The sequence below is a fragment of the Protopterus annectens genome, chromosome 14.part0 (assembly GCF_019279795.1).
Source record: "Protopterus annectens isolate FY-2018-M chromosome 14.part0, PAN1.0, whole genome shotgun sequence".
Lineage (NCBI taxonomy): Eukaryota > Metazoa > Chordata > Ceratodontiformes > Protopteridae > Protopterus > Protopterus annectens.
The window spans coordinates 42,251,132-42,272,014 of record NC_056748.1 but is presented as its reverse complement, the minus strand read 5'-3'; the positions used below and the strand labels follow the sequence as shown (position 1 = coordinate 42,272,014).

Below are 20,883 nucleotides of genomic sequence, written 5' to 3'. Positions count from 1 at the left end.
CTCAGCCATTTCAGCTCATTACAACACAACCTACCCTCTTCTCTCATCCTCTGCTAAAGCAGTATCTCAGAGGGGCCAAAAATTTAAAACCACCCAGGAGAGCTCTAACCCCTGCCTGGGACCTCAATTTTGTGTTGGGGAAAAACTCACTCCCTCCTTTTGAGCCAGCTGCTACTGCAGACTTAAAATTTCTCTCCTGGAAAACAGCTTTCCTTTTAGCAGTCACTTCAGCTAGAAGGATTTCCGAATTACAGGCTCTTATGGCAGTGGAACCTTTCATTATTTTTCAGGGTGTCTCTGGACCAATCAGTCCTTCATGCCTAAGGTGGTATCCAGTGTGGCTCTTAATCAGACCATTCATTTGCCAACTTCCTTTCCCAATCCACAGAACAAGGGGGAACAGATTCTGCATTCATTGGATGTACACAGACAACTTAGATTTTACTTAAACAGGACAAAATCTCAAAGAAAATCTGAACTGCTGGTGGCATTTGCTGCAGGGGCAGAGGGAAAGGCTATTTCAAAAGCAGACCATTTCCAAATGGAAAGCCATTGTATTCATTTCTGCTATATGCACCATGGTAAAACTATCCCCCAGGGGATCGGATCTCATTCCACCAGGGCTGCATCTACTTCTACAGCCTTTCTCAGAGGTGTTCCTACCAGAGACATTCTAGAAGCTGCTACCTGGAGCTCAGTTCATACGTTCACCAAACATTACCATTTACCTTTTTTTTAAATCCAGAGCTGGCTTTGTCTCTGCTGTCCTGCAGGGCCTTATAGCTGGTCCTAATGCTGTATAAATCCACCCTCCCAACCATAGCTTTGGGAAGCTACCCAAATGTAATGACTGCAATGGTGAAACACGAACATAGTGCAGTTGTGTACACTCACCATAAATGTAGATGTTTGACTGTATTCATTGTTGCAGTCCTGGTTACCCTCCCTCCAACCCCCTGTTTTTCCTCTTACTATACCTCTACTTTCCTTTACTATGCTTAAAAGCCTTTTTGGTGTATTTGCTTTTGTTTGGAGGTATATTTTGTGTTTTTAATTAAATATTGGCTCCCCATTTGGGGGGGGGCGGCACCTGACATCTGGGGCAAGAAAAACTGATGTACTGGCATTGGCTGCATGTTTTATACCCCTGACATCATGGAAGAAGGGACAGCAACAGACACAGGACCCAAGACTTTGTTAATCAGGCCGACTGAGGGCAACATGCCAGCAGATTACCCAAATGTAATGACTGCAACAGTGAATACACTTTAACATCTACATTTATGGTAAGTGTACACAACTGTACTTTATTGCTATCAGAATGCATACATTGAATAGAATTTGTGGCATGTTTCAGTGTCAATTGATCATTCCTAACTGAGAGCCAGTCAGAAAACTGATAGAACAAGGGACATGTTTTTTAAATTTTGAAGACTATTTTATTTGTTTATAATACATTTGTCTTGATCCATACAGATCCGTTACATTATTGGGTGATACTAGTGCCTGTGATTTGTGGTCTGATGAGAAATTCTGGTCATACAGGTTTGGTCATACAGGTCCAGATGACTTGCTGAATGGCTGAAATAGATGAGCTTACTCCTGACAATAAATGAAGAAAATTGTAGTTGTGCGAGTCCAGATGACATATTGACCAGTTTAGGGTGACAACAAGATTATCTTAAGATGCCACTGAGGTGTCCTGCTTTTGCAAGCATGTAATATAAAAATGGGTCAAATTCCTGTAATGGATAAACCTGAGCCATTTACATTTTCCGATTCGGAATGAGGATCTCTCCAGAGATTTGTATCCAGGACTGTACAATGTTGTGTCCAAGTTTGTGGTAAATCAGCTGAGAAGAAATGCTTAACTGAATGTATGGTGTCTACTGAGTTTTACCAACCTGACCTAAATTTCCTGGTGACCACAATGGTAGAAAAATTAGGGTAGACCAGACTTCCCCATGTTTAGCAAGTCTCTGCTTATTTAGTATTGTGTATTCGTAAGCAAGCTGGTATTGAAAGAGTTGAACTGTCTTTCCAAAGCTCATGACCATAAGTTAGGCCTAGATTTTCCTGTAAAGTGATGGCGCTGCACCGTGACTCTGATCTTGGAGTGCCTACAGTACTTTCATTGGAACACCCATCTGTTCAGTCACCTGATCCTTCTGCCGTCGCTCATCACACAGTTCCCTAACTGCACCCATCAATATTGCAAGCTAGTTATCACTCAAAGGGCGATGCTGTTTTAACACCTCCTATTTACTTTTATTTATCCCATGCAACAATTTCCTAATGACTGAGCTATGTCCTTAGTACAAAAACCAAGTCCAACTAATACAAAATGCAGTGCCTGGAACATATGCCACAGTTGCCTATGAAATACACTGTCAAATGCTTCCTCTACATCATGAGGCCAGTTTTGCTTATGAAATACTTTTGTCAAAGGCTTGCTGTACATCATGAGACCAGTTTTTCCTTCCCCTCAGTTTACATTTTCTTTTGCAACATTAACAATTCTATTTAGCTGTAGTTTTCCTTGTACTTTTTAGCTGTGGTTTTCCTTGTACTTTCAATTTTTCAATCTTAAATTCCTACAAGTCTGTCTTGTATAGTTCTAAGATCTCTCCTTTTTCTTCATGTAAATGTGATTAGCTGAAACAGCTAATCTGTTCCCATTTTGTAACCATTCATTAGATGGACCTTAAAGCTGTCTTGGACTTATTCCATCCTCTTCTGCTTCCCAGATTTACCTTTTTAAAACTATCTTCTGAAGTAATTTTATCTAATTGTTTATATTGTACCTGTGATTGTACACAACATACAAGGTTTTCTCCACCTCCTGTACCTTTTCAAGTTTATTGAAAACCATCTAACATGCACTGCATTGACTCTGAATTTATCAGAAACCGGTAACCTTCATTGTATTTCAAATTAATATAGTTCACACTTTCTTAGCCAGCCATCACAAGCCTATTGTAACCGATCCTAGCTGTATTATGTCCCTAAATACAGGGTTTGCTCTTCTAATGTGGGAGGTGTCACCCCCTTTTCCTAACTTGTATGTACTAAGTACGTGATTGCTGTGGTGACTTGCTCACAGAATGGGCCAGCAGTGACCACATGGAGATAGTTAAGTACTTGCTTTGATGTGCTTCCTAGACTGGATATCAAGTGCACTTTTCCTTTATTTCCTTTCAAAGTATAACTTTCTCCATACCACAGCCTTTACTTTATACTTAAATCCTTTCCTTTTTAGGCATTCTAGATTCTCAGTTGTATTCCATAATCCTTCAATAACTCCCAATAATTCCTCCAGTATAAATGGGATATTTTTCTAAAAATGTTATGTTTTTAACCACCATCTTATGAATTGTAAGTCTCATTCTTGTAAAATCTTAGCTCAAATGAGAAACAGTACAATTTTAGGTGAATTTGCTACATTTTTTATTGTGACCAGATTTAATCCATCTATCAAAATTAAATGCAACTCTTCCCTTTGTGTTGAGGAATACAAAAACGTTTAATTTGAGGAATACCCCTTTCATGGAAAGGGCAGTGTTTTGAGTACACAAATTATTGAACCATTAACACTTGTTTAATGTGCTAGCAATGTAATGCGTCTAAACTAGCTTTAGAAACTACAGAAATTGCCAGTATCTGCCCGGATAATGGAGACTATGAGGGAGTTCCAGAAAAATGATTTTTACCAATTCCTTCAAATAGGAAACTGTATCAAGTTCTTGTAGAAATGAGGATACCAGTCCATAATTCCTCCTGAAGAATATGTATGCAGAATAAGTCATTAGAATTTGGAATATAATAACTGGTTCAAGATTAGGAAAGGTGTGTGATAAGGCTGTATGCTGCCCCACTGCTTTTATAATGCTAACTATATCATGCAAAATGTTTATAGAATCGGATACTCATTTTTAAAATCGCAAGAAGGATTTAACCCTTGATATGCAAGGGATACCACTTTGGTGGCAAATTGAAGAATCTGAAGAGCCTCTTGATGATGCAAAACACTGCTTTGCTGCTAATTTTCCAAAAACTAGAAATGTTACCCGTCCCTAATTTGCAAACAAGACTAGGAAGATGTAAGTGCAGTAAATATTTGCCTGGGTTACAGTATCTCTACATATGTTGATGCCTAGATAAGATGTCTTGTCACTGAAGATCCACATAGTCAAAGCTGTGAGTTTCTCTAGTACACATTTGAAAACTAAGGCAGTGCTCTAGAATGTCTGTATCTAGCTGCTTTTGGATAGATCATAAAGAGCTTTTTTGTAAACTCCATGGTCTGGAAGAGCAAACTAACTCTGATCTCAAGTGTTACAGTAGCACAAGTTCAAACACACTGCACATAATGCAAACACATGTTTTTGTAGAAAATCCCAAGATGGGAAAAAACTGGTCCCAAAAGGAAGTGGCATAGGCTAACTTGTACATCCTTAATTGGTGAAATGGATGCAAATGGGCAAGAGCTTAAAGCAACAGTTGATTGAAGAGTCTGTGAGCCTGGTCATGAGTACACCTCTACTAAATGAGCAGCTTGCATATGTAAACTTCCTGTCTCTACCTATTTGTAATTGTCTAAGAATTGCATATGTCACACTTTAACATTATGATAGAAACCACTGTCACAATAGTATCCATATTTTCTGCTGCATACTTTATGTACATTTGGACTCCTACAATATGCTACAACAAATGTTACCGATCTAATGTGAAGATTAATATCCAGTGACAATTCTTCCTAAATAACCCATAACATCCAAGTGCAAATATTAACTTTCTTAATCTGCACAGCTATCCAAGAATGTGAATCCTGCCTGAAACCGTGAAAGCAGTATTAATCTAGCTTTTAAAATTGTTCCCTTTGAACACTCCACTGCCTCCCTTCTAATACCTATGCACATTCCTAATATATGCAAATTATTTTTCTACTGTTTAGATTTACTGCAAGGAACAGTCTTTCCCATTTTATGCAGTTTTGAATGCATAAGTAGCATAGTTATCAGATTTCTCATGTTTTACCATCTTGACCTAGTGCCCTTCATTCACAGACCTCTTCAACATCCTTTGTGTCCATTGTGTTTAACAACTTGCATCGCTCCTTACTCATTTTGCTCTGTTAATAATGTTGCAGGGCTGGTTTATGGATCTTCAGCTACAACCTTACCTATAAAAGTATTACCAGCTTTACTTGAACACTGAATAACTGATATTAGTTGCTCTTGGAAAGTCCAAGGAGATGGCAATAAACATGTATTACAATAAAAATACTGCATTATTACAATAAAAATACTGCATTGAAGTAGGCTTAAAGTGTCTACTAGTAGTTATTCAGATGGTGGGTTTGGCATAATGGTTAAGGTCTTAATCCCTTAGACAGGAGGTACAGGATTTGATTTTTACCTCTTATTGGCTAGGCTTGTGGCCATTTATTGCAGTTAGCCTAATATTAATCTGTGAACCTATAGTTTTGTATAATTGCATAAAAATCCATCCTTTAATTGTGGGCATATACACTTACAAGTTTGCTTCTGCTGATCAGTATTTTATCTGGTCTTAAAGCAGGTAACCCTTTAATAGCACAGCTGTAGCTGTGTCAGATGTTACCCTGGGCAATCCCTTAATATCTTACCAAGACCAAAAAATAGTCTTCCAGAGTTGAGCACAGAAAACTCTACTGGTTAACTACTGCAAATAACTATACTCAAATTCCTCCTACACAGGGACGCAACATTCTGCTTAAAGGAGTTCCAACACTGCACTTACTAAACACTTTGTGTAATCAGCTTGTGGAGACTGATCTGCATCTCTTCAGCCATGCTAATTAAGCCATGTTTTACCATAATGGCTTTCTTAATAGAAATAATATTCAAAATAGAATTGCACCTTTTTTCTGCTTTTTGTTTTACTGAATATTCATTCAAACAATTAAATGTCAGCCTTTGAAATGGATCAAGAAATACTTCTCCAGTGCATGAAACACAAGTGAGTTTGCAAAAAGGATTCTAACCATGGAAATTAAAGCATACAAATCTGGTACACAGAGCCTGAGTGGTTACGATATTAACCCTTCTAGCGGCAGCAGCCAGTGTCGAAGCATTTTAATTTCTGTAACACTTCATAATGTTCACCTGCTGGTGCTTCCTGTCCTTTTTTTCTACTCTGCAACTTCCAGATTGGTAGAAATCTGTTAAATCCTATTCAACAGGTACTGCCAGTGGACAGCACTTCCCTACGCAACCATCTTGGTTTCATTTTATCAAGACAGCATAGTCTAAGCACTCTTCTGAAAGTGAAATCTCTTTTCATTCCATTTTCCTCTGGGCAGCATCCTGTAAACAATCATTTGATATGCCAGTGATTTTTAATCCAGTTAGTCGCCACTTGCATTATATTATACCACACATTGGCTTTGTCATGTTGGTGCAACCCTGAAATCCTTCCCCATTCAGAACTGAGTGGGGGAATTTTTGTCCCATCTCCAGAGATGGGAATACTATGAAAATACTCTAGTGGGACTAACAGTCAACAAAGTTATGCACTCTGGTTACTAAAATGTCATATGAAAAATTGTCATAATGAACAAATACGACACTGTAACAACCTGAAGTTGCAAGGATGAAGGTTTACATAAATGCAAATGCTTTCACACTGTGGGGTACATCTTGGAATATGCTTCCTGATGTGATAATGAAAAGCAGATACATTCAGGGGAGAAATATGCAGGTTAAATAATGGGTGGAGATCGGGTAGTGTGTGGGAGCAGGCAGAGGGTTGCATTTTATGTAGCTGGTAATTTGTTTCAATAAGTGTCTGTGCGCAAGCATCTCCTCTAATATGTACTTCTGTAATATAGAAGTGGACCTAGTTGGAGAACAGTGACTTAAAAATGCTTATACATGGTAGCCGTAGGCTGCAAGCAGGAAGTACATAAGAATTTAAGACTATAATGGAGACTTGTGAATATATGTGAGGAAATCCCTGACACCTATGCTTGGGATGCCTGTTGTGGGAATAAAGCATGAATATATGTAGCGGCGATATAGGTAGAAAATTTCAACTAAGCAAGAAGTGAAATAGAACCTGGGCCTGCAGTCACTGCGCAGATATCTAGAATGGATTATAAATTCATTGTAGTGTTTAATGCCTTGTCTTAATACCACTCTGTTCCTTCCTGAATAGGATTTGTGTGAAGATATACAGTCAGAGGTGTCTGGATCCTATGAAACTCTGCTTACTGCTCTTCTGTGTCCGGCTGACAAATATGATGCAAGAGAAATATGCAAAGCCCTTAAGGTAAGTAACTGTAGTGAAGAGATATCATATTACCCAGGTTTGGCACCATGGGAGTTATGAGAACATAAGATTTGGGCATATTAAGAGTGCAATTAAATATACTGCAAGATGTACACTTTCACTGCATTTCATGATTACATCCTCCTTGGATGACACAAGGAGTAAAATTCAGAGCAATACATTGTTCTATCCATGCTATGTCCAGCAAACCTGGAACCAATCATCAAATGCTAGAAATCCTTTTACATAAAGGCCACAGAAAAAGGTTCAGATATTTTTCCACGTGGAAACCTAGTTGCTATTTTAGGGAGTAAGACACTTTTTTTGTTTTTTTTGGTTTTTTTTTTTTGAAGAGTCCCAACTATAAAGTACAATTCTGACAAATGGGTTGAAGGGAATAAGATGGGTGCAGTATGCCAAGAAATTATGTTCAGCTTAATGGTGTACAGAATCCTTGCATGAACAGTGACCAAGAACATTCAGAACTGGTTAAAAGGAATTTTGATTATATCATAGCTGTGAACCTCTTTGGCCAGTTTTTTTTAAGTAGCATTTAATTTTGCAACCAACTGGGTTTTCTAGGAAACAGTATTGTCAGTTAAGCACATTCTTTCATGCAGACATATCAGCCTGAAACGCTAACCTGCAATGCAGTTGGGTGTAAAGTGTACATACTTTGGATAGAGGTTCTTGGGTAAGTACTAGGCTGGCTGGTTCATAGGCAAGTACAAGATTAACTGCCCTTGTGGGTCATTTTAAGCCCGGCCAGGTTCCCTTTTTATGCTTGAAATAACTTCTGTCATTTGATCTGGCCTATCTTATGGTCCAGAATTGCAGATTACCCCACTGATGATTGGCATCATACCATAGATGACTTGAAGGGACCCATATATTGGATAAAGCATTTAGGAGCTGCTTTTGCTCAATAGTACAGTGTTTTTTTATCATTAGATCCAAGTTTTACTTTAATATGGATGGGAATATGTTTAGATACTTAGTATTTCTGCCATTTGATGTCCAATAAATCTCAGTTATGGGTCTGAGGATGCCTTGTATGGCAGATTAAGGTTAGCGCTTAGCAGTGTAGGGTGCAAAGTATAGTGACTGGTCTTTGAGTTGGTCTTTAGGTCTTCTATCCTTTTAGTAAGGTATCTCTGGCATTCCATTTGCATGTGTCGACACATGCATGCCAAAGGGGGTATTATATTTAATGATTAGCCTAATGAGGCCTAAGTAGAGGCGGACAATGACATCCCTAGATCTAGGCACACTCCATTTGCTTGTAAGCTGTGCAATAGAGGGCCTTTCAACAACTGGAGCCAGATCCAGCCCAAGGAACCTGGGCAGTCTGTATGGGAGGGTGCCTGCTGGGCAGGGAGCTATTGTGTATGCATGTGTGTGTATATACAGCATTTTAAGGGTGTTCTTTAACAATATCCTCTGCATACACTTGTGTCCATGCCTCCCTATGTGCGACTGTGCTAATGTGATGTGAAGTAATGCCAGTGGTGCCACAGAGTAAGGCAGTGCATGTTTAATGTACAGTCCAATGAAATAAAATACACTACTCCTGTATAGGAAAATGTAGTCAACAGCAGAAAGCCAGGATTAGTTTCGTAAACACTGCTCCAAGTCAGGAAATCGCAGTTTTAGCAAGCTGGAATTTGGCAACGCTTCCAAAGATGCAAGTTGAGTAGTCACCTTTACATTCCTAGCAAAGGAAAGTACTGCCGATACACACAGTCCTGTTCAGGGTGGGAACGTTCTGGCGTTCTGCTGTTGACTACATTTTCCTATACAGGAGTAGTGTCTGCGACACTAGGAAGCATTATTTTATTTCATTGACGGTTCTCTTGTTGCTGTGTTCCTTGTGTTTTTGCTTTACATGTTTAATGTATGTCAGCATAGCTAGCTGGAGTTTTGTAAAGAGTTAATTGAACATCCTAATAACACAAACTCAACGTTTGCTGTACCATAAAGGGCTGCCCTCCACAAACGAAACCACGGTGTCACCAACAGTTAATAAAAATTCCAAAAAATGCCCAACACACAATGGCAGGCTAAAATAAAATATAATATAATTTAATATTAATCCAAAGGACGACGCATATTACATGAACAAGAATGTGTCGTCCTGTGGATTAATATTAAATTATATTATATTTTATTTTAGCCTGCCATTGTGTGTTGGGCATTTTTTGGAATTTTTATTTACAACAACTGTTGGTGACTACACCGTGGTTTCGTTTGTGGAGGGCAGCCCTTTATGGTACAGCAAACGGAGAGTTTGTGTTATTAGTTTGTGTTTTGGAGCAAAGGAGTTGGTGGTTTGTGGTTAATTGAATATCCTACTGATTAGTACAGATACTTGTTAATGTACTCAAAGTTGCTTGTGTTAATTTATCAACAGTGGGTCCTGCTGGACAGAAAATATACATGTCAGACTGTATTGTAACTGATAAAATGTAGATATTTTAAGAGGTACTGGAAGGCAAAGGGTTAAGCTTCAGCCCAGCTAACCTTATGAAAAATAGCCTGAAATTAAATGATTTGGTTTAGGCCATAAAGATTTCTTGCAGGTCTGAATGCAGCCAGAGAATAAATGTCTGCTATCCTGGGGTGCCAGAGAATAGCTTATTCCTGCAGGAAGGGTAGAAGTGTTGGAATTTTTTACAGCTACCAGATGCTGTAATAAACCTAAAGTTCTGTGTTTTTTTGAAACATCGGTGCCAGATCCTGGCTCAGTTTCTAGTGAGGGGGTAGTGATGGGGACCACAGTCAGGTGACTAGATGTGTTGCCATTCTGTAGGCAGCACTGAAATTGTATTTTAATACTAGTGGAACCTGATAGACACTCGTACACCTTAATCTTGCCTTGCTTTAGTACATAGCTAGGGAACAGTAATTCTACAGTTTCAGAAATAGAGAAGAAAGAATAGCTAAATGTAGTTTTTTTTCTATCTGTTTTGAGTCTTTCCATCTCTTTATTTTCATGTTTATTAAATGTTTAAACCCTTCATTGTGGCTGGTCTTTAACCTTGGGAAGTAGTTGTATTTGGTGGTTCTGTGGGTCCACGTTTCTGAAAGTCTTGCTGCTTGGTTAACTAGCATTTGTATAAATATTTTACTAAGTGTAATTGGGTACCCTTATAAGAGCCTTAAAGTAGCTGTCTTTGGGTGTTTTGGTGGCAGTAAAATTACCTTATAGTCTATGTGGAGGTGGAGTGGGCACACTGCCAGTCTTTCCCAGTTATGTGTGAATCCAAATATTTGAACAGGGACACTGGGCACTGATTTTGGAGAGGATGGTAAAGTACTTGGAAAACCTGGCTAAAGACTGAGCTTTGTAGTGGTAAGTGGGGAAATTTGCAACCTGGAGAGGAAGCCTAGCTCCAGGACTGGATTGTGCATTTCCTGTATACATTTCCTGTATACTCTAACAGAAATTGTACTTTTTTCAGATGCAGCTCTGTGTACATACTGTGCAATGTCGCCATGAATATTCCTCACCAGTGTCCGTAGTGAGGATTGAGGTGCCTTTGTTACTGGCTCAGAGGAGGGCTCTCACATTGATGGCAGTGGTGGAATATTGAACTTTTGTAGTCTGTAAGCAGTTGTCACTAAAGGTGTTGTGCACTCAGCCCCAAGTTAAACATAGTTTCGTTCTGTAGGATTCCACAGGTTTTTCACCCTTTGAGTTGCTGTATGGGCATAGGGTACGGGATCCCTTGGATATAATTCGCAGTGAGTGGGAGGATGAGTGCTAATCTCAACAAGGAGTCTGTGCAGCATATGTCCTAAATCTCACTACAAGACTTGAAGCGCATGGGCTTGGCCCAGGACAGCCTGGCAGGAGCCCAGCAGCAGAAAAAGGTTTGGTATGATGAATGTTAGAGCCCAAAAGTTTGCTGGGGGACAGCAGGTTATGGTCCGATGCACTAAGCTGCAGGCAGCTTGGGAAGGAACCTTCAAAGTGATAAGGAAAGTGCATTGATGACTACATGGTAGAACTGCTAGGCAGGAGGCAGGGACAGAAATTGTACCATGTTAACATGATGAAGCCTTACCATGATGGGGAGGCCTTGGTGCTGAATATTTGCAGTGGTTGGCAAGAGTATGAGGGGGATCCGGTGACTTGATCTTGTTGAGGCTCCGACTTCCATCTCTGTGCAAGGGGTGGCTATGTCCCAGATGCTATTCCCTACCCAGGTTTGAAGAATCCAAGCAGTGTTTCAGGAATTTGGGGACATGTTCACTGGGAAACCTGGGTGCACTCACCTGGTGCAGCACCATATTGATATAGAACCCAAAGACCTAATCAAGCAGTCCCCTCACAGGGTGCTGAGAAAGTCGGACTCTGATGGGAGAGATAAGGAGATGTTGAAACTGGCTGTAATCCAGGAGTCCAGCAGTCCCTCGGGCTTCCACAGTGGTGCTTGTACTAAAGGATGGCTGCACCAGGTTCTCTGTGGACTAGGAAAACTGAAGTCAGTCAGATGCTTACCCCATGTCTAGGACAGATGAAGCCTTAGAGCAACTGGGTGGAGCTATGTATCTGACCAAGGGCTACTGGCAGACATTCTTGACTCCCACTGCTAGAGAGGGCAGTCTTTGACTCCTTTTGGATTTTCCATGAAAATGCCCTTTGGGATATAAAAAAAATTCCCCAGTGACCTTTCATAGTCTGGTAGATCATATCCTTGCAGGAGATGATGCCCTTGCTTACCTGGATGATATTGCCATCCTATAGCCATTCCTGGCAAGCACCTGCGGCATGTCTGGGCAGTCATGGGCAGACTGCAAAGGGCAGCGTTGTCCTTTAAGCCTAAAGCCTGGTGGATATAGCAGAGTCATCTACCTGGGAAATAGTGGGGAGTGGCAAGATCAGGCCAGAACCTGCCAGAGTAGAAACTATTCAGGCATGGCCTGTCCCTATTACCAAAAGACAAGTGAGGGAATTATTGGACAGTGGGGTACTAGTTGGTTCCAATTATAGCAAATAGCTGCTTTTCTCACAAACTTGACAAGGAAAAAACAGGCCAGATAAGGTCATGTGGAGCCCATCCTGTAAGCAGGGATTCCAAAAGCATAACTGTGCTTCAGGAGGACGCCCCCCCTCATGCTAGCCAGTCCAGATTACATCAAAGAATTTGTTGTGCAGGTGGATGCTTAAACCACTGGGTGGGACATGTACCCAGCCAAGTTTCCTCAGAGGAAAGAGCACCCCGTTTATCAGCCAGAGACTCCAACCCAGGGTGGAATGCTAGACAGCTGTAGAAAAATGTCTAGCCTTAGTATGGGCACTGCAAAAACTGCAGTCCTATCTGTATAGAAGGAAATTCACTGTGGTTGCATACCACAATCCCTTAACATGTCTACATGGAACCAGCCAGCAAAATGCCAAGTTTAAGGTGGAGTCCAGGGTTGCAGGCACATGACATGACACTGCAGCACTTTAGTGGGGTCGCAATGCCAATGTGGATAGGCCCCCAATACTGTATGGGTTAATGTGTTCCCAGGCGTGTTAACTTCTCTCAAGCAACATTCTTCGAGTCACCTGAGAAACTTCCTCCTCTGGGCCAGTGATAAAGGAGCCTCAATCCCCCACCACTTACACTGGTGGGGAATGTTCACAGTGAGAAATACAGTATTTTCAGGTGCAGCTCTCTGAACAAAGTACGATTTCCTTTAAGAGCACACAGGGAATGCAAACTCCAGTCCTGGGGCTGGGCATCCTCTCAGGCCCCAAATAAAACTCCTTGACCACTACAGAGCAGAGTCTTTAACCAGGTGTTCCAAACATTCCTCCACCCTCTGAAATCTGCGCTGTCCATGTTCAAAGTAGCAGTCACACAATCTTTCATACTTGGATTTTCTCACACCTGGGAAAGGCTAGCACAGCTTAACCACTCTGACAACTCCACACAGACTATATGGTAGATAAACTGCCACCAGAACACCCAAAGCCCGACTCTTGCATGGGTACACAATTACTGTTAACCAAGCAGCAAGAGCAAGGCTTTCCGGAACGTGGAGCCACAGTGCCAATAATAAAATGCAATTGCACTCCAAGGTTCTTTTCTAAAAGACCAGCCACAATGAAGGTTTAGACATTCTCTGTGTTTTTATTTTTTTCTTTATTATATATCTAGTTACAATAAACACCAGAGTTTGTCACAGGAAATATAAAAAAAGGAAAGCCTGGTCCAGAAAACTGCATATATCTTTAACTGACTGAATTACTGTTTTCTCGTTACTTAATAAACAAGGCAAGATGAAGGTGGATGAGTTTTTGCCAGGTCCCAAAATCAAAGTGCACACCACATCTCCCACTAGTATTCAAATACATTTTCATTGCTGGCTACAAAATGACATCTGATCTGGTCACCTGACTCGTTTCCCCACTCTACCCCTAACTAGAAACTGAGCAGGAGCTCCCACTCTCAATACACACAACTTTAGCTGAGATTTATAACAGCCTCTGGTAGCTGTAAAACTATTCCAACAGTTCATCCTTCTGCAGAAACTAACCAGCTATTCTCCCCTGCAATAGGGTAGCAAAGACCGTATCTCACTAAATTTAGCTGTAGTTTTTATGGCCTAAACCAAGTCATTTAATTTCAGGTTATTTTTCATGAGGTTAACTGAGCTGATACTGGAAGGAAAGCGGCTAAAATATACATCTCGTCCGTTACAACAATACAGTTTGGCATGCATATACATAGCAGCTATAAAATGCAATTAACATGAGCATCTGTACAAATCAGTTTGATATTCAAATGACAAGTCTTTACAAACCTCTAGCTAGCTATTCTGGCATGTTACATGTGTACTGCTCTCTGGCACAGCTGGCACTACCTTGTCATCACAGCTCGTATGGACCTGTTGCTTTCGTCTGTGTGCAGAATTTGAATGCAAGAAGGCTCCTGTGCTACTTCATGTGGAGAATGTAGACACATTCGCTGCCTGAACTGGATTTTCCACAGCATGGTCTGGCAGTGCATCTGAAATGCACTAGTTAGGGATGACAGATTCAAATTCTGTACCTTAGTTAAGGAGACGAACCTGAATCCTCTACATGAACTACCAAGCTGCTAAAAAATGTCGATGAAATGTAAGCTGTAACGGAAGAGAAGTTTACTGCTGTTCATGTTACATTTTTACTATGTGAAACTCTGTGTTTTGTTTTAGCAAATGGTCATCACTGTTGTGCTATAGAGTTTAAAAGCATTGGTAGCACAATAGTAGCATACTTTTGATAGGCTGTGGGTTCTACTCCCACAGCATGCAGATGGATTGCTGATGCTGCATCGGTAGCACAATAATAGCCTACTTTTGATACAGAAGGCTGTGGGTTCTACTCCCACAGCATGCAGATGGATTGCTGATGCTGTGTTGTAAGGGGGATGGACATGCTGCAGTTCCGAGTATGTCCTTTAGATGAAATGCCCAGCAGCTATTTGCCATGCATTCCCTATTGCAATATTACCAGCGGTCCAATTTTTAATGTAACATAGGTAATTTTATTCAAGGGCAGCAGGCACTGAATTCAAAGTGAACATTGAATTTTCGTTGCAGAGGTCAGTGTTGAATTCAGATGGCTTCTAGTTCTGCAGAGGTTGTGCATATTGACTGGTATCTGTATATGCAGTCACATTTTATGATTGAAATGGGCTGTCATTGATTCATACATTTTGTTGTATTACTTGGTGGAAAAATGTTCAAAACTACGATTTAACTCGCTATTCCTTGTGTAATACAGCACCACTTGTTAATCAGGAAGGTGAATCAAACCACCTGCATGTATGCATGATCCTAAAATGTGCAAGGGGCTTATGGTTTGAAAATTTAGCTGCCCCTGGCCAGATGCATTTTCTTTGTGGATTTTAATGCCGTTTCAATGAATGTGACTTTTAAGAGCAGAGAAGTTTACTGTTCACTCCAAGTCTGTTTTCATTGTGAGATTGAAATTTTATTTGGCAAATGTCTGTGCTAGAACATTTGAAATAAGTTTTATATACAAATATCTGAATACTGACATAAAGCAGAAAACAGTATGTACACTGAGGTTGGAACCCTTTTTATGGTAACTGGGGAGAAATGGCCAAGTAATGGGATACAGGAATGGCTGCAGGGGGTGCTGTGTATTTTTATTTGACATTAGCGGGAAAGTACGACTGGATATTGGCCCACTTTCAGCGGAGGCCAGGGAAGAGAGCTCCACACTAGCAAAATTATAGTTGCATTGTTGTGCAACTAGTCTTGTAAGCGAAGTAGTACAATTTGTGAACATGGAAATAGAACATGCTTTATATGAACTTAGTTCAACTACTTTTACAGTAGATTGTTATGGTTCCTTAGAGGGAATGTCTATGACAATTGGACTTCAGATTACAAGAATCATGTGGAAATTTGTTATAGGAAAGTATTTAGTATGATTTAGTAGGTCATGTAGAACACTGAGGGGAAGGGAGTAAGAGGATGAAGGGAGGTAAGTATACTGGAAGTGGAATGGTTGTTACATAGAGTAGCAAGTAAAATAATTTTATATAGTTACACATGCTGGTCTTTAAGGATGGCAAAGATGTTTGTTGGGAACCTAGTGAAAGAAATGTGTATTGGTCAGCAGTAGACCATGGGCAGAGCCAGTTAGATGTGATGCTTCATTTTTTGAAAATGGTGATTTAACTGTAGATGTAATCAGTTGAGGGATAGTGTTCCATATTTTGGAGACCTCTTGCATCCCCAGCTCTACTGTTAGATTTGTTACTTTGTAGTAGAGATGTATTAAAGGAATGAAGGACCAGATTGTTATAGGGCAGGAGTGAGTTTTGTAGAGCAGGGAATTGTTCTGGTATCAGTTTGTGTGTGGTGACGAGTTTGGTATAGGTTTAGTGGGGCAATTCTAGCCAGTTGTTGGGCAGAACATTGGGATCTGTATGGGGAATTTCTAGCAGATTTGGCTGTCTTGTTGTAGAACACTTAGTTTGGCCAAATCTGTTTCTCAGATTGTAGATAAGTTGGGTTCTGGCAATAGTCTGTCTTGTGGTATTGGTGAGAAATGGTTTGACTCTGAATAGTATTCCTAGTTTGTCTTTCTGATAGCTTGAGAGTAGTTTAATTTGAGATACTGTAATTATGGTATAGGTATGGTATGTATGGTTATAGTGCTAACTTTATCCCCCCTCCCACCCACTAAAGGGCCCATCTCTATACCAGAAGAATGCAAAGTTCCTGTACTCACAGCTGCACAGGTTCTACATGAACTACAGAATGAACTGGCACCCCACCTAAGTACCATGTTCAATCAACTGAATGGCACACAGCAACTGTTATGGAACTACTGCCCCATTAGCCTGGTCTGCAAGGCCATGGAACATATCATGGAACTTATTAAAAAAAAAAAAAGACACTGGTAATCTCCAAACTCTGGACCCCACCCAGTTTGGGTTTGTAAAAGGCAGATCATGTCTCCTAAACCTGATGGACGACTTTGAAGCAGTCACCAAAGCCGTAGATGAGGGTAAGTTGGGTCTCACAGCCTATCTAGATCTCACCAAGGTTTTAACACCATCCCCCACTCTGGAATTCTAGATAAACTCACTGAACTAGGTATAAATCCCTATGTCACAAGATGGGCTGCCAGCTGGCTCACTGACAGAACCCATACTGTGAAAGTAGCAGACTCCAATCTGACTTCAGACAAGTGGAGTACCACAGGGTTCAGTCCTGGATACTCTCCTGTTTGGTATCTACTTCTCTGAAGTACAGGCTAACACAGAAGGTCTTTGGCTAATGAAGTTTGCAGATGACTGCAAACTAGGAGCCATAATCAAAACTCTAATGATGTGGACATCCGTGCATTGTCATCCCTTTTGTTAAAGACTCTGTACCCATGAACTACCACATAGGCAGTCTACTTAACACCAAAAGTGTGATGGAGACCCAGTGGTCAGGAAATCCTTCTGTGTGGTTTCTCATCCAGGAAAAGAGGCAATTGTTCCCCTCTACTCATTGTCTCCATTATAGAGTACAATGCCCCTTTTGGTATGTACCTTGCAAGACATCTACAACAACTGGAAAGGCTGCAGAAATAACTCTGTGGATTACTAGCCTCAAACAGATGCCCTATGCAGACTGTCTCAACTCCAGCTTTACTTCATCGCATATTGCCTACCCTGAGGCAATCTCTTCCTAACAAACAAAGTTATGTCAAACCCAGAGCTGTTGGACATGCTCCACTTAAAGAAATCCCAATCCCTCAGAGCTACACTCTGTAGACCTAAACCTTGTCCCCACAAACAGAACATGCTGGAGGGATAGATTCCTGTCCCAAACTACCTGTCTATATCAAAGCAAGCTCCTCAAAGCACTCAAGAAAAATCTTGATTGGATGGGGAAATAGGAAATTCACCCCAGGATCACTTCTGTGGCTCTGCTAGACAGGGGCACAGGAAAATTCTTCTTGGGTGGCGAAAGCCAGGGTACCTTTCTGGCTAGGCTTTTATATAGGCCCTAGGGCCAATAGCCTAGTACCTACCTATGGTATTGTATTGTTGGAGGAAAGGATTTGAAATGAAGATGGAGAACTGATGGATTTGGGTTGAAAGAGCAGGAGTTTGATTCTTAATCCAAGTAAAACTGATAGAATTTGATAGCCAAGATCCATAGCAGAAAGACTCCTATCCTGAAGCTGGAGTGTGAATAGCTCAGATGAGTCTGGTCAGTGTAATGAATGACAGGCTAGGTGGTTAACAGTGTGAAGCTTGTTAGTAAATACTGAAGAGTACCTAGAATTGAGCCCTGGGAGAAACCATAGTGGCAGGAAAATCTTGCAGACATTTTTACAGCTCATTGACAAGTAAGGTACTTTGGAACCATGCTAGTCAAGTGTCCTAGTTTTAGGTCCGAGTTTGGTGAGGAGTTTATGGTGGGAGATGGTATCAAAAGATTTGGACAGATCTGGGAAGATGAGATACTAGTTTGCCTTAATTTCTGTATTGATAGTATTTGTAAAACTTAGAACAGTGGTACTAAGATTTGGGTGGTAGCCATGTGGAGTATTGGTAGATTTAGCTAATAGGCAGTTGGTGTGCATTTTTCCAAGTACTTTGGCCAGGGGAGTTAGAATAGCAATGAGTCTGTACTTGGAGTTCAGTAGGGTTTCTTCCCTTGTGTAGTGGCATGGTGCAAGATATTTTCCAGATTATAGGAATGTAATGTTCAGAGATGGACTGGTTAATCAGAGTGGAAGTGGGGTAAGAGATGACATCAGCTCCCAGTTTAAGATTCTGTAGGTATGTTAGCTGCTAGAGTTGTGGGTTTGAGTTTCCTAATTATTTTATAGTATTGGTTTGGATTGATTTTGAAGGAGACTGTATCATTGGCTTTAGGTACAATTGGGATAGCTGGAGGATAACCGATGTCCTTTAAAGAAGAATGTGAGTTGAATTGTGTATTTGATAGTGTTGGAGTTGAAGGTTGGCTGGGCTGGATGAGTTTTATGGAAAGCTGGAATCTTTGGGTTATGGTATTTGTGCTGAATTTCACTATTTTTTTCTTCTGTGATTTTGTTTTGTTTCTAAGTTGTCAGTAGTAATCTAGGATGACTTGAGGTTTGCTGGTATGCCATTGTACCTAGGCATTATCATCTTTTAAGTAGTTTACCATCTTAGCCAAGGAGCATAATTTGATTTTACTCTTGCAATTCTGCACGGTGCTAGTTTCCTTAATACATTAAGGAAGGTGGTATTAATCTACCACCGTGTCCAGGGGTGTTCTAAGTACCGACCAGTTATAAATTTGCGGGATGGAGATGAAAGGCTGAGCATTAGTCTTGTATTACGAATTTGTTGATAGGTGATTTTTTTGGGGAATGAAGACGTTTGTCTAAGTAGGTAGGGAGGTGGTCAGTGATTTCTGTTCAGGAGGCAGCCTGAGTGAGCATACTTTGGTTTAAGATCCAGTCTAGAATAGATCATATTTTGTTATCTTGTCTACTCTGCTTGCAGATTGAATTACTTTGGAGAAGCCATGGAGATGAACAGACTGGCTCTCATTCACCTCAGAAAACCCCACTAATTTCATTAATCTCCCAATATGGTTTCCTGTGGAAAGGCAAAGAAATGCTTCACTGGACATCCTTAGATTTTTTACAGTGAGGATATTGTACTTAATGGCTGTTTATTGGAATTTTTCAAGTTTGCTACATCTCAGCTTTACTACATTCTGGGCTGCTTGGTTCTAGAAGTTGTAATCAGAGTTTTATAAATGGTTACACCACATTCACATTTGCCAAGTCTTTGTACGTTATAACCTGGGAGAATTGTTTTTCTGGTTTTAGCCAGGTTTGTATGTACAGTGATGTCAGTGGTGAGACTGGCATTGAGTTCATGTATTTTAATTTTGCTTTGGAGACTTCATATTAAGGAGTACTAGGTTTGAACCTTTGAAGGAAGTTAATATACTGAGGCTGTAATGTAGTGGTGTTATGCGGTATCTGTAGATCCATTTTTGGGGCCAGGGTTTAGGTGAATGTTTCCACTGAGTTTGAGACTCCATACTAAGCACAGGAGTGATTGAGAGCTTTTATCAGTTTGTAAAAAAACAACTGCCAATCATTAGCGGACCGGAGTTCCACTGTGGTGACCCCTAACCAGGAAAAGTCGAAAGACACAACAACTTGAGAGAAATTTAAGGTGTGGAATATTTGAGTACCCATGTGTAGGTAGTACCATAAAGGAATGGTGCCATATCAGTTTATGGGTTTTGATTGTGGGTTAGGGAATGATGTGGTATGGGAAGAGAAATTGTTGGATAGCTGAATGTGATAAGATTGAGTGATTAGTAGTATGAGGGTGAATGTGTAAAGAATAGTTAAATTCTTGGGATAGTGGGGACTTGGCCCCAAACATTAGAACTGGTAAGAGCCAATTTCTAATGTGTTGGAGTGATGAGATTATTATAGTAAAGTGGAGATGTGTGGCGTGTAGTAGATTGGAGAGGGAGAGGGAGAGGAAGAGGGATAGGGAGAGGAAGAGGGGAAGGTTGGGTAAGTGGTGTATGAGAAGCTATAGTGTGACTTTAGTGTGGGTGTGGATTAAATTTGTTGGTTAGTTTGGTAGGTGTGCTTAGTTCCAAACAAGTTTAAATGTACTGGAGGTGGTTGGGAATTGGGGTTAGGGTAGGAGAGTAGAGTGACCAGACTGTAGTGAGCCTGAGCTAAGTGAGGGCAAATGGAGTGGGCTGAACCTAGGGACCAATAGTTTTTTGCAACTTGGCTCTGCTTTGCCCCAGTAAGCAAAGACTTGTTTTTTTTTTTCGCTAACCCAGCAAACTAGTACCTTTCCATAGTTTTTATCCCTACTTAAAATGCAGGCTATATAATTGTAAAGTCTAAAAATATAAAGCTGCCTTGTTTGGTAGGGTAAGTGGTATGATACAGAACTTGAAAAGCTGCTTAAAACTGTCAGAAATTACTAAAGTGGGGACCCAACAATAGTGTACCACACAGTCTGCTGATTTTAACTATGGAATTTAGCCTCATTAATTTCAGATGTTGACGTGCGT

At 40.5% G+C, this 20,883-nt stretch overlaps 1 protein-coding gene across 2 annotated transcripts in view; it reads left to right on the top strand.

Annotated features, from left to right (window-relative positions):
* The window catches only part of LOC122788855 (annexin A5-like), a 379,122-nt gene that overhangs the window by 118,014 nt on the left and 240,225 nt on the right, over positions 1 to 20,883 (top strand). For both annotated transcript variants that reach the window (XM_044055751.1, XM_044055753.1), the window contains exon 5: positions 7,201 to 7,314. In XM_044055751.1, coding sequence (XP_043911686.1) covers positions 7,201 to 7,314 — 114 coding nt within the window. The remainder of the gene's footprint in view (positions 1 to 7,200; positions 7,315 to 20,883) is intronic.